Source organism: Heterodontus francisci, chromosome 2, assembly GCF_036365525.1.
Source record: "Heterodontus francisci isolate sHetFra1 chromosome 2, sHetFra1.hap1, whole genome shotgun sequence".
NCBI classification, from domain to species: domain Eukaryota; kingdom Metazoa; phylum Chordata; class Chondrichthyes; order Heterodontiformes; family Heterodontidae; genus Heterodontus; species Heterodontus francisci.
In genome coordinates, this window is record NC_090372.1 from 93,133,460 (window position 1) to 93,147,175 (window position 13,716).

The 13,716-nt window shown below is 43.5% G+C and overlaps 1 protein-coding gene across 1 annotated transcript in view; it reads left to right on the top strand.

Moving 5' to 3' along the window:
• The first annotated feature begins 4,531 nt into the window (after positions 1–4,531).
• Positions 4,532–13,716, top strand: part of si:ch73-345f18.3 (uncharacterized) — a 46,031-nt gene continuing 36,846 nt past the window's right edge. Inside the window, exon 1 of the mRNA XM_068050933.1 lies at positions 4,532–4,696. Coding sequence (XP_067907034.1) covers positions 4,637–4,696 — 60 coding nt within the window. The 5' untranslated portion in view covers positions 4,532–4,636. The remainder of the gene's footprint in view (positions 4,697–13,716) is intronic.

The window sequence follows — 13,716 nt, forward strand, 5'->3', positions numbered from 1 at the left end:
TCTTCTTTTTTTCTACATTCTTTTTTACATTTTTTACAATCTTTTTTTGCATTTATTTCATTTCATCTTAGTTTGTTCAGTTTGCTTACCCACTGTTTTTTTCAGGTTTGCCCTTGCTGCTGTTCAATATTCAGTGTATTTACACCAAATCTGTACTAATGCTTTGTCTTTCAACACACCATTAACATATTGTTTGCCTTTGCTCCGTGACCTTTCGGTCAGCTATGTGGCCTGGTCCAATCTGCACCTTCTCCTTTGTTATCTCTTGCCCCACCCCCACCTCACTTGTTTATAATCTGTGACTTTTCTTATACTTGTCAGTTCCGAAGAAGGGTCACTGACCCGAAACGTTAACTCTGCTTCTCTTTCCACAGATGCTGCCAGACCTGCTGAGTGATTCCAGCATTTCTTGTTTTTATTATAGTCACATGACTAACCTGCTTGGCAACCTGGGTTTATCTGAATTGTACAAAGAGTTTGAACTCAGAAAGACTGTTTTCTCCTGGATTGAAAAGATCTGTCCTGTCAGTTCCCATCTCTCTCTCTCACAAGCCTCTGAATCCACTGAAGACACATGAACCCCAAGAGAGAAAAGTCTCCGACAGCAAAAAAGGTTTAAGAAGAATACTGGGCCCAACAAAAAGCAAGATCTATCTACAATCCAAGACTCTACAGTGAGCTCAAAGAACCGTAACAAAAACTCTTCAGATATTGCCTCAAACTTTTCCACCTTTATTTCTTCTGCTCTGTTCTGTCTCTATCTGCATGTGTGTATCATGTGTGCATGCTAGTGCAGACACGTCTTGTATCCGTAGGTGTTAACCGAATTAGAGTTTAAGTTTAATAAATTTCAAACTTTTCTCTTTAAACCTAAGAAAGCCTGTTTCTGCTGTTTTCTTTGCCTTATAATTGGAAGCGGTGAACAAGGATTCACCAAGGGGAGCTAAAAACAGTGTGTTTAAAATTAAACTCTGTTACAGTAAGACCAAATGAAGGTGCAGAGGGACCCTGAGACATCTTTCTCACATGATTGTAACAGAAATTTGGGTGCGAACATCCGGAACTGACCTACAGACAAACGAGAAATTGGAAGTGGGAAGCCAAATTGTTCCCAAGCAAAAAAAAAAGAGTAAGATTTCAATACAAGTTTTCTTGTGGTAATGTATGATTGAATACTAACATGTCTGCGACTGAAGCTCCAAGCCAGGGTGAAGTAACTTGGGATAAGTTAAAAGCACTGTCTATGGAAGAGTTGAGGAAAATGGCTGAGCAGTGTGGGATCACTGTACGTGGCAAGGCTAGGAAGTCTGAACTCCTAAGGCTAGTGGCCAACCATTTTTCCCTTCAATCTGAAGAAGCAGAAACAGGGTGAGAAGTAGACTCCGACAGGGTATTGTAGCAAAGATACAATTGGACCAGAGGAAACTTGAATTTGAGGAAAGAGAGAGGGAGAAAGAGACAGCCTTCCAGAAGGAACATGAAGAGAAAGAGAGGAGAGAGAGAGAGAGAGAGAGAGAGAGAAAGACAGGAGAGGGAAAGAGAGGTGGGGAGGGGGGGGGGGGGGGGGGGGGGCGGAAAGAGAGAGAGAAAGAATATTCCAGAACGAATGCAAAGAAAGAGAGCTGAAGTGGCTTGAGTTAACTAGGGGGCAACAGAGTAACCCCAGTGAAAGTATGGCCAATATGGAGGAGTGTAATTCAGGGCTGGGTACAAAATTGATAAAACTAGCTCAACTAATTCCAAAGTTCAATGAGGACGATGTAGAAGTGTTTTTTGTGTCATTTGAGAAACCGGCAAGGCAGCTAAAATGGACAGCTGAGACACGGTCTCTTTTACTACAAAGAAAGCCAACTGGAAAAGCTCATGAGGTTTATTCCTTGCTGCCAGATGAGAGTTCATCAGATTATGAACTGACCAAAAATGCTATCCTTAGGACATATGAATTAGTACCATAAGCCTATCGCCAACAGTTTAGAACCCTCAAAAAGCAAGCTAATCAAATTTATATGAAGTTTGAAAGTAGTAAGCAGCTGGCTTTTGACCAGTAGCTGAGGGCTCTTGAAGTACAGCTCAGCTATGAGAATCTCAGGGAAGTAGTTCTGTTAGAGGAATTTAGAAAACTCTCTCCCACTCTCCATAAAGACCCATGTAGAGGAGCAGTGGGTTCAGGGAGCCCAGCAAGCAGCTGTGTTCTGGCCGATGAGTTTGCTTTAATTTATAAGTTGGTTTCCCAGGGGAAAACCTTTCCTCGCCACCCCCACAAATCCGAAAAAGACAAAGGGTGGGAAGCTGATAGAAGCCCAAGCAGTCCTGGGAGAGAAAGGAATGCAGGAGACACAGGGGGCCCTCCTCCAGCCAAAAAGGAAGGGGCTGTGAACAAGAGTGAGAACTGGAGACCTCTGTGCTTCCATTGTAATAAAGCAGGGCATTTAAAAACTGACTGCTGGAAACTAAAGGGGAAACCTGCAGGGTTAATCAGGGCACATCCACTCAGAGAAAAAGGGAACCTGATGGAAAGCACAGCAGAACAAGCTATGGCTTTAACTGCAATAAGAGTGAGACCCAGGAAGCTTATGGCTGCAAGTGCAGGAAAACTTAATAGGATTCCTGAGGGTTATCAAAGTTTTATATTTATTATCATATTGGCTGAAAGTATAGAGGATACCAAAATAAAAACGGGAAGGATTTAATATATTTTTTAAAAACAGGTAATCTCTTTATGCTTAAAGAATGCAATTTAGATCATTTAATACACTTTCTCCACTAACTTGGGATTCTGGCTCCATTCATTTCAGTAACTGTACCAATGAAAGAAATATTGAATATTTTTCAGGACAAGAAATAAAAACCAGTTGTTTAAATTCACTCACTATTTCCCAAATAAGAAACTGTAAAAATTATTTTTTGGTGGAAAAGGAGATATGTTTAATGCTCATCAAGGTGAGAACATCATTGCTGGATGGCACATTTTTCTTACCTACTTGGAGGACATTAAATGTACCAACATATTGGCCTGGATTTTACAGTCAAAGTAACATTGAGAATAACATGGCTCAGTGTTTTTAAGGAATAAATAAGAATGCAACTTCCAGCAGTAGCACATGTGAAGTTAAACGTGTAAATCAAGAAGTGACTGTGATGCTCCATCAGAAGCTGTGCTGTGTCTCGCTGAGAGACTCCCTATTCAGGTAGCTGAAGGGCATGTAGTTGCAGTGCTTACTTACCCACTAGACAAAGGTTAGGGTTTTCCATTCAAGTGTAAGTGAGTTTTTAATGCCTTAATGCCAATCAAACAATCTGGTACCGAAAATTAACTTTTTCAAGTATGGAGTTTCATTCCTTCAGATTTTAATTATTGTTGTTGTTTCAAAACACTAAAAAATTTTAAATAAAACCTTTTTTAACTTTTGCTTTCTGCTTCCTTTATCTCTCTCTCTCTCTTAATCCCATCTTTCTTTCCCAATCTTCATTTCACTTTCTGTACGTGATTTGACATCGAATTAAATATAATGGCCTGGATGTTGTCGTCGAAATAACAATGTGGTTATCAGTGCTAACTGTTACTAATGAGTAAATCAGACAGCAATTTCTGGCATCCATACATGCATTGGTAAACACAGACATCAAGCTGCTGTTTCAGTTGCCATGGGCTTCGCTACAACAGTATTCCGACGACTCAGTATCCACATACATGCAATGGCATTTAAAAATAAAATTATATTTTACTTTTCCTTTCTGTTTCTTTTATCTCTTTCTTGGTCTTACCTTTTTTTCCCTTTCTGTGCATTGAAGTAACTAATCGAACTTACACTTCTCTGCAACACTCATTAAGGATTCTTGCCCAGTTCAGACAGGTCGCAGCTCTCTCGGACAGTGCGCTTTTGACTCTCTAATTACAGCGTCAAAATCCACAGAAAGTCCGCGGGAAAGTGTAATGAACAGCAATTGCCTGTGTTCGCTACTCTGCCTATAACATACATTTCCTGGATTTTTACATGGTTCAGAAAAAATCTTCAATCTGATTGATTCAAGAGCTACAAAGTTGTTAACCCTGTTTACACAGATCCCCTGTTGAGGATGCTACGCTGTTTTTGATTTCAAATAACAGTGACTTACATCATTGCAACAGGTATCATTTTATTCTTCCCTTTCGAAAAGTTTAGAGTTTCCTCACAATACTGTTGGGGGGAAGAATGTCAATAATTTGCCGCTTCATATTGTATAACTTGTTTAATCAGCTGTCTGAGAAGAAACATTTAATACTCGCAAGCTTCTTCTTCCCCAGCCCTATTTATTTATTTTTGGTGTCGCCTTTTTTTTTAAAAAGCCCACCCCTATTTTGGGGAGATTGTAAACTGCTTACTACCAAACTGCAGCTGATAATGAGAGAGATTCTCCTCCGTCAGCACTCGGGTCCACTGCTGGTCTTTAGATGCTTTTCACACTTGTCGGATTAAGTATATCCATGAAGTCGAAAGGTTTCACAAGTCAGTCAGCACGAGCCAGAGATATCCTAACTGATAAGACGGCGCCCAGTGTACAGACTGGTCCCATGACTTTGACGTTGTGTTCCCTATTTTCCGCATTCTGAGGAACATCGAGTTGGTGCAGAGTTTCCAGATTTCAGTAAACTGCAATGTCTCTTTGCTTCTGCTGCTGTTCCCGCCGCCCAGCGGATCCTGATAGTGAAGGAGAGGTTCGTATACGCTTAAAAAAAACTTCCCTTTGGATTTAATGAACGGCCGATGTAGGGGAGAGGAGAGAGAAAAAAACAACAGTAAAAGGCAGGGTCGCCTTTGTGTCAAGTTTACTGCCAGGAGAATGCAGATAATCATTCCTCAATATGGATCCGAATGATGGAGGAAACTTTCTCTCCCCTGCATCGTATTGACAGTACTTTTGATTTTTAAATTTGTATTTCACTGGAGTAGAAAGTGGGCGTTGTGTTGTTTGGCCTCAGAATTGTTGCAAATGGAAGCTTTCTATGGAAGAACATCCCTTCGCGACAGCGTGAATTCTGAGTCTTTTCAACTTTTAGTTTACCCTTCATTTTTGTTTGAAGGTTATGTGTACAGTTAAATTCATAAGTTGTTTGTTAATACAGATTAACCATCTCTTAACTGATTTTCAACGTTGTCTGCTCTAGGAGAAATGAGTCAATGGGTTTCTGGCAGGTTTTTCAGGAGAAATGCAGCATCAGTTTCTCTATTTCTTCTGCTTGAATGTCAGGAAGTTCTCAAAGAGATAGACCAGGGTGCTGATGGTGACTGCTCTCTTGGCTGGTTTTCTCCAACTGCCTTCAAAACAGTTCACAACCCAACACACTTTCCAAGGCGAAACCAAAAACAATATCTTGAGTCAAGCCTCGAGACCCCATAAATCTTGACTTGTCACTTCTCTATAAATATCTCCCCCAAGTCAAAAAGGCCCTGCTGGGTATTTATCTGAAGACAGGTGACTTCCAGTAAATCTTGTTTTCAAACAAGACCACTCAATGCCCTTTCAATGACTCCAGTGAAAAACATCCATGGGATCCTTTTCAATTTTCCCAAATAAAACAATAGCCATAATTCTAAAATACAAGTCCTCAAAAAAAAAACAGAAGATCTCAATAACAAAAGAGAAAGTCGAATTCCTGATTTTTACTGAAAGAATTATTCCACAAGATTTTATGTTTTTTAAACCAAACACTTACCCATCAAATATAAAGCCCTCATAATCTTTCATGCCCCTATTTACCCCCACAGTAAATATATTAGACGGTACTGATTTTTCACCAGCCTCACTCCTTGGTTTTGGAGAAACACTACCCGTGCTCCCTGAAGCTACAGCTTTCGGTTTTAACTTCCAACAGTCTGCTTTTATGTGACTGACTTTATGACAATAAATGCATGTTGGTCTTTTTGCTCACTCCTATCCTCCATACAATCTTTGTTACAACTTAGAGAAACATATGTCTTCTCATTTTTGCCATCTTTTTTGCACTCAAACTTGTTCAGTATCATTCTGCCTATCCCTGAAACTCCTGTCTGGTTTTGCAAATGAAGATCTAACTGTTTATGGGATAAATCATTGTTTGAAATTTCAAACAATAAACTTTTGGAACCAACTTAGATGCATTTAGTGCCACATTTGTAACTGTCTCAATTTGCAGACTGTTCCTGCGAAAAACTTGAATAAACATCTAATGCTTTTCACATTAACACACTTTCCAAAAGAATGGTCCATGTTTCTTGTGGCCAAGTTAACCTTGTAGCAATTTTCTCAAATGAGTCAAAATATCTCTCAACCCCTTTCTCACTGAATTTAGGGACCAGGCGAATATTTCTTGTTAAATCAAAATTTGGAGTGGGACGTGACTTACCATCCAAACTATTAGTTCCTCCTCACTCTGTAATCTAAATGCTTCTTTAGCCAGTTCATATTGCCTAGCTTCTTTCTCTCTCTCAAGCTCTCTATTGCTTTCCTTATCCCTTTCCTCCCTTGCTAACTTCTCTCTCTGGAATTCAAGTTCAAGCTTTCTCATATCCATATCTTTCACTCTTTTGAGTTCAGATTTTTGCTTTTCTCTTTCCAATTCAAGTTGCTCCATTTGCAACTGAATCCTAGCTAACTCGATCTGCATTTTATCCGGGTCAACCTTTTCCTTTTTAAATTTCAAATGCTGTGTTAAAGTCTCCATTATTTCTGCCTTTTTAGCCATTGCTTTTCATACTATCTTCAACTGTTCTGCCAATGCCATCAACCTAACCTTTGTTGATTGTTGCAAAACAGTCAAGGATAAACCATCCCATCTCAGAAAAGTCTTAGCAATTGAAAAAGCCATTCTTTTTTCAATACGTACAGTAACATTCACTGTGAAATCTTGTTTGCTTAAACCTTGGCAAATCCCAGTGTACCCACCAGGAGCCCACAATTTGTATGATCCTATTAGGGATCATTAACTTTTAAAAAGAGAAAGTCAAATTCCCAATTTTTACTGAAAGAATTATGCTACAAAATTTTGCTGTATATACTTTACAAGAGTTAAACAAAGCAAAACTCTACTAACTTAACACTACAATTTGAATACACTTATACATTAATCTTAAAATCTTAACAGAACATGAGGATATATACTTCAAACTCTAAATCTCAACAGAAAACTCCTGTTTGGCTGTTAGTTTCACCCAAAGAGTTCCCCAACACTTCAATTTCCTAAATTCCTCAGCTATCTTCTGAGGTATGATTTCTCATGGGGATTCTCCCTCCAGCTGTAGCTAGACAATCCTCCATTTCTCTTCCAGTGCCTCCTGAATCTGGACTTCCCACCTTGAGCACGGGCCCTACTCAAGACAAGCATCCCCAATTCCCGATGGTCTCTTTGCTTGAGTCCAGCTACTTTCAAAGCCTACAGCTTTCTTTGTGACCAACGGCCTATCTGAAGCCAACAGCTTCCCAAAAGCCAACTACTTGGCTGTCAGCAAGCACACAAATCAAAACACCAATAGGTGCCCCCTGCATCATCTATCTCCATAGCTATGTAGTACATATGGGATATCCCAGATAGCAATTTAAGCTAATTACCACCAACTCCCAAAACATCTCTTTGATTCCTGATACCCACATGCAAAATTGATATTGCCAACAATGACAGACTTTCTGATTCCAATTGCCCAACTAAACGAGTCCATCCACTGTTTATGGCTCTCACCTCTCTAACCCTGTCCCTGTAAGCACTCATGGAGACATCTTTGAACTTTAAATCTTAGGTGGTCCACAACTTTTTGAAATTCTTACAGCTACACATTTAATTCCCTAAATCTAAGAGTGACGTTTCAAAGTTTAATACAAACTATGAACCAATGATTGTAACAGCTGCAAAATACAGTAATGGATTAAAAAATTAATGGGGCTGCAAGTACCAATTAGTAAGTTAAGACAGAAATGGGCAGCAGCAAATCAAATGAGAGAAATGAGCAATAGCAAATTAATAAATTCATAGACCAGCAGTCACATCAACACTGTTTAGAAAAATGGAACAGTGGGTAATTGTACATCAATAAGTCCAGAGAGCAGTGGGCACACCAGTAACTTAGTTTAACAGTGGGTATAGCAACAAATACATAAATTCAGGCAGGTGTAAGTCAATAGAGTTGTAGTTCCTCGACTGGGGTCCACGGACCACTGATGTCTGTTGAAACTTGCCTGGGGTCCATGAAATAATGTGAACAGGATCAGTTGCTGTGATGGTGCAGGTTGGACGCATGCTGTTGGCTTTTATTTTGATTTCCTTCATCCGCTCTAGCTGTGCAGCTGAGAGCTCGCACACTGGGGAGCTCGATGTCGTGCCTGGGGGCCTGGTGCACTTGTCCAGTGAGATACTAGTATGCGATCGCCGGCCAGGCATTGGGGCCAAGGCAGCTCTGGAAATGGACGCATACTGGATTAGCAAGACCTCAAACTGACAGAGAATCCCGAGAGAGGAGACGAGAGATCTCAGATACACCGGGAATTAATTTGCAGGGTTGGGGGTGGGGGTGGGGGAGGGTAGGAAGGAGCTGCCATATCAGCCTTGTCTGGGGGCCTAGTATGACAATCAAGCTAAGCTGTGTTCACTGGAAGCTGAGCCTGTGACTGGACCCAGACTAAAACAACAGTCCCAGTTACTGGAAGTCCCCAGCATCACGGATGCCAGACTTCAGCGAACTTGATTCACTCCGCGTGATATCAAGAAACGACTGAAGGCACTAGATACTGCAAAGGCTATGGGTCCTGACAATATTCCGGCAATAGTACTGAAGACCTGTGCTCCAGAACTTGCCGCACCCCTAGCCAAGCTGTTTCAGTATAGCTACAACACTGGCATCTAGCCGGCAATGTGGAAAATTGCCCAGGTATGTCCTGTACACAAAAAGCAGGACAGGTCCAACCTGGCCAATTACCGCCCCATCAGTCTACTCTCAATCATCAGTAAAGTGATGGAAGGTGTCATAAACAGTGCCATCAAGCGGCACTTGCTTAGCAATAACCTGCTTAGTGAAGCTCAGTTTGGGTTCCGCCAGGGCCACTCAGCTCCTGACCTCATTACAGCCTTGGTTCAAACATGGACAAAAGAGCTAAACTCGAGGTGAGGTGAGAGTGACTACCCTTGACATCAAGGCAGCATTTGACTGAGTATGGCATCAGGGAGCCCTAGCAAAACTGGAGTCAATGGGAATCAGGGGGAAAACTCTGTGCTGGTTGGAGTCATACCTTGCGCAAAGGAAGACGGCTGTGGTTGTTGGAGGTCAATCATCTGAGCTCCAGGACATCACTGCAGGAGTTCCTCAGGGTAGTGTCCTGGACCCAACCATCTTCTGCTGCTTCATCAATGACATTCCTTCAATCATAAGGTCAGAAGTGGGTATGTTCGCGGATGATTGCACAATGTTCACCACCCTTCGCAACTCCTCAAATACGGAAGCAGTCCGTGTAGAAATGCAGCAAGACCTGGACAATATCCAGGCTTGGGCTGATAAGTGGCAAGTAACATTTGTGCCACACAAGTGCCAGGCAATAACCATCTTCAACAAGAGAGAATCTAACCATCTCCCCTTGACATTCAACGGCATTACCATTGCTGAATCCCCCACTATCAACATCCTAGGGGCTACCATTGACCAGAAACTGAACTGGAGTAGTCATATAAATACCGTGGCTACAAGAGCAGGTCAGAGGCTAGGAATCCTGTGGTGAGTAACTCACCTGACTCCCCAAAGTCTGTCCACCATCGACAAGGCACATATCAGGAGTGTGATGGAATACTCTCCACTTGCCTGGATGGGTGCAGCTCCAACAACACTCAAGAAGCTCGACAAAATCCAGAACAAAGCAGCCCGCTTGATTGGCACACCATCCACAAACATTCACTCCCTCCACCACCGACGCACAGTGGCAGCAGTGTGTACCATCTACAAGCTGCACTGCAGCAGCGCACCAAGGCTCCTTAGTCAGCACCTTTCAAACCCGCGACCTCTACCACCTGAAAGGACAAAAGCAGCAGATGCATGGGAACATCACCATCTGCAAGTTCCCATCCAAGTCACACACCATCCTGACTTGGAACTATATCGCCGTTCCTTCACTGTCGCTGGGTCAAAATCCTGGAACTCCCTTCCTAACAGCACTGTGGGAATACCTACCCCACATGGACTGCAGCGGTTCAAGAAGGCAGCTCACCACCACCTTCTCAAGGGCAATTAGGGATGGGCAATAAATGCTGGCCTAGCCAGTGAAGCCCACATCCCACGAATGAATTAAAAAAAAAAATTCCAATGCAGACAGGCTGATAACCAGCAGATGGGAAGGAAAAAAGCCCTGAAACACTCAGCAACTGTGCAGGTGGTAGAGGAATACATCTAAAACTCCCAACAGGAGCCACCAAGTCTAATCTCACTCCAGGAAGAGCAGGGAAGTGTCATGTAGTGAAGTATTCAACAGGCATGTTGCTGAACCTGTTAAGTTAGCTTTCAGCTGGAAGTGGGAAGATAAAAATTCTCACATCACCAATCATATCAATCTTCACTATATTGGACAGCCCTTGCAAATTTCATGCAAGTTCCTTTAACAGGACACTGATGAACTTTACATTCAGAAAGGTCCCTGAAGGTGGCAGGACAGGTAGATAGAGCGGTGAAGAAGGCATATGGAATGCTTTCCTTTATTGGCCGAGGTAGAGAATACAAAAGCAGGGATGTGATGCTGGAAATGTATGAAACGCTGGTTAGGCCACAGTTGGAGTATTGCGTACAGTTCTGATCACATTATAGAAAGGACATAATTGCTCTGGAGAGAGTAGAGAGGATATTTACAAGAATGTTGCCAGGGCTTGAAAGTTGCAGCTATGAGGAAAGATTGGATAGGCTAGGGTTGTTTTCCTTAGAACAGAGGAGGCTGAGGGGTGACTTAATATAGAGGTGTACAAAATTATGAGGGGCCGAGATAGAGTAGACAGGAATGACCTGTTTCCCCTAGTGGAGAGGTCAATTACCAGGGGGCACAGATTTAAGGTGATTGGTAGAAGAATTAGAGGGGACACGAGGAAAAACTTTTTCACTCCGAGGGTGGTGTGTGTCTGGAATTCACTGCCAGGAATGGTGGTGGAGGCAGAATCCCTCAATTCTTTTAAAAGGTACCTGGACATGCACCTGAAGTGCTGTAATCAGCAAGGCTATGCTGGAAGGTGGGATTAGATTGGGTGCCTAGTTTTTTTTCGGCCGGCACGGACATGACTGGTTGAAGGGCCTCCTTCTGTGCGGTAATTTTTCTATGGTACTGTGGTTTGGTAGCACTGGGATAAAGTACTGCAGTACAGCTGAACTGAAAAGGGGACCCTGGAGTTTGACGTCGTTGTGGTGCGGCTGCTGCAGTCTGGCTCCTTTGGATGAGCATCACTGTGGAGGAGGTGCCTGAAAGGCAGAGCAGCGGAGGAATACGAAGTTTAGCTTTACTGGTGAATTCCAGCCAGGGACAGGCAGCGACATGTTGCACCATGGACATTTGACAAAATTATTGACTCAGCCACAGACATGGGGGCAATTAATCTGTATATAAAGTGTGTAGCCAATCTAATGCCATCCGAATAAATAAACACATGGTAGGAACAAATGGCCTCCATTGTTGGATCAGTGGGAGTGTGATGAACTGGTCGACGTATCATATTTATATAAGCCAGTTCTATTAAATAAAATAAATACATCCACCCAGGCATGCGCCATGGAGAGGTCACTCCATAGTCGCCTCACAGCGACCAAAACAACACAGAAGGCAGCAGTTGCAGCTCAATTGGCATAGAGATTGGGCGCCACGGGTTGCCTTTGTCGGTGGGAGAGATCATCGCATCTCACTGGACAGCTACTGCCAGCCTCAAACTGGGCAACCCCCGGTCAGTAAGGGTCTGTCCCGCCATAGTCCACCTGCTTCAATCGGTGCTTGGAGATCAGGGTCATTGCCCGACAAGTGAACTGTAACACCGCACCAAACAGCACGACAAAAAAAGGAAAGAAGGTACCAGCCCTTCATTTTGCAAACTGGACCGTGAGAACTACGTGTCCTGGCCTGTCGGAAGACCCTACACAAATCAAAGATTCTCAGAAGACCGCCATCATTAACATCGAGCTCTGTAGACTCAATGTGGACATTGCAGCACTTCAGGAGACATGCCTCCGTGCGAGCGGATCTTTAAGAGAGCAAGACTACACCTTCTGGTAGGGTAGGGATCCTGAAGGACCAAGACAGCATGGAGTGGGCTTCGCCATCAGAAACTCTTTGCTCAGCATGATAGAGCCACCTTCAAATGGCTCGGAACGCATACTGTCCATCCGACTGCTCACCGCCTCTGGTCCAGTACACCTATGCTCTAACACTCTGCTCCCCACCTGAAGTTAAAGACCAATTCTACGAGGAACTCCATAACATCATGAGTAGCATTCCCAATACCGAACTTTTGTTCCTCCTGGGGGACTTTAACGCCAGGGTTGGGGCCAACCATGACTCATGGCGCTCCTGCCTTGGGCGCTATGGCATTGGAAGGATGAATGAGAATGGACAGAAACTGCTGGAGTTGTGTACCTATCACAACCTCTGCATCACCAACTCGTTCTTTCATACTAAACCCTGTCACCAGGTTTCTTGGAGGCACCCAAGATCATGTCGTTGGCACCAGCTGGACCTCATCGTCACAAGGCGAGCCTCCTTAAACTGTGTTCAAATCACACGCAGCTTCCACAGTGCGGACTGCGACACCGACCACTCCCTGGTGTGCAGCAAGATTGGACTCAAACCAAAGAAGCTGCATCACTCCAAGCAGAAGGGCCGCCCGCGCATCAACACTAACAGAATTTCTTATCCACAGCTGTTACCTAAGTTTCTAAATTCACTTGAAAAAGCCCTTCAAAACACTCCTACAGGGGATGCAGAGACCAAGTGGGCTCACATCAGAGACGCCATCTATGACTCAGCAATGACCACCTATGGCAAACGTGAGAAGCGGAATGCAGACTGGTTTCAATCTCACTTTGAAGAGCTGGAACTTGTCATAGCCACTAAGTGCATTGCACTGTTGAACTACAAGAAAGGCCCCAGCGAGTTCACATCTGTAGCACTTAAAGCAGCCAGAAGCACTGCACAAATGACTACTGGCAACACCTATGCAGTCGTATTCAGCTGGCCTCAGACACCGGAATTAATGGCATTAAGAGAGCTTTTGGGCCAACCATCAGGAAGATTGCCCCCCTCAAGTCGAAATCAGGGGACACGATCACTGACCAATGCAAGCAATTGGATCGCTGGGTGGAGCACTACCTAGAACTGTACTCCAGGGAAAATGTTGTCACTAAGACCGCCCTCAATGCAGCCCAGTCTCTGCCAGTCATGGATGAGCTGGACGAACAGCCAACAAAATCGGAACTCAGTGATGCCACTGATTCTCTAGCCAGTGGAAAAGCCCCTCGGAAGGACGGCATTACCCCTGAAATAATCAAGAGTGCCAAGCCTGCTATACTCTCAGCACTCCATGAACTGCTCTTCCTGTGCTGGGATGAGGGAGCAGTAGCACAGGACATGCGCAATGCCAATATCATCACCCTCTATAAGAACAAGGGTGTCTGTGGTGACTGAAACAAGTACCGTGGAATCTCCCTGCTCAGCATAGTGGGGAAAGTCTTCGCTCGAGTCGCTGGCAGAGCGTGTCTACTC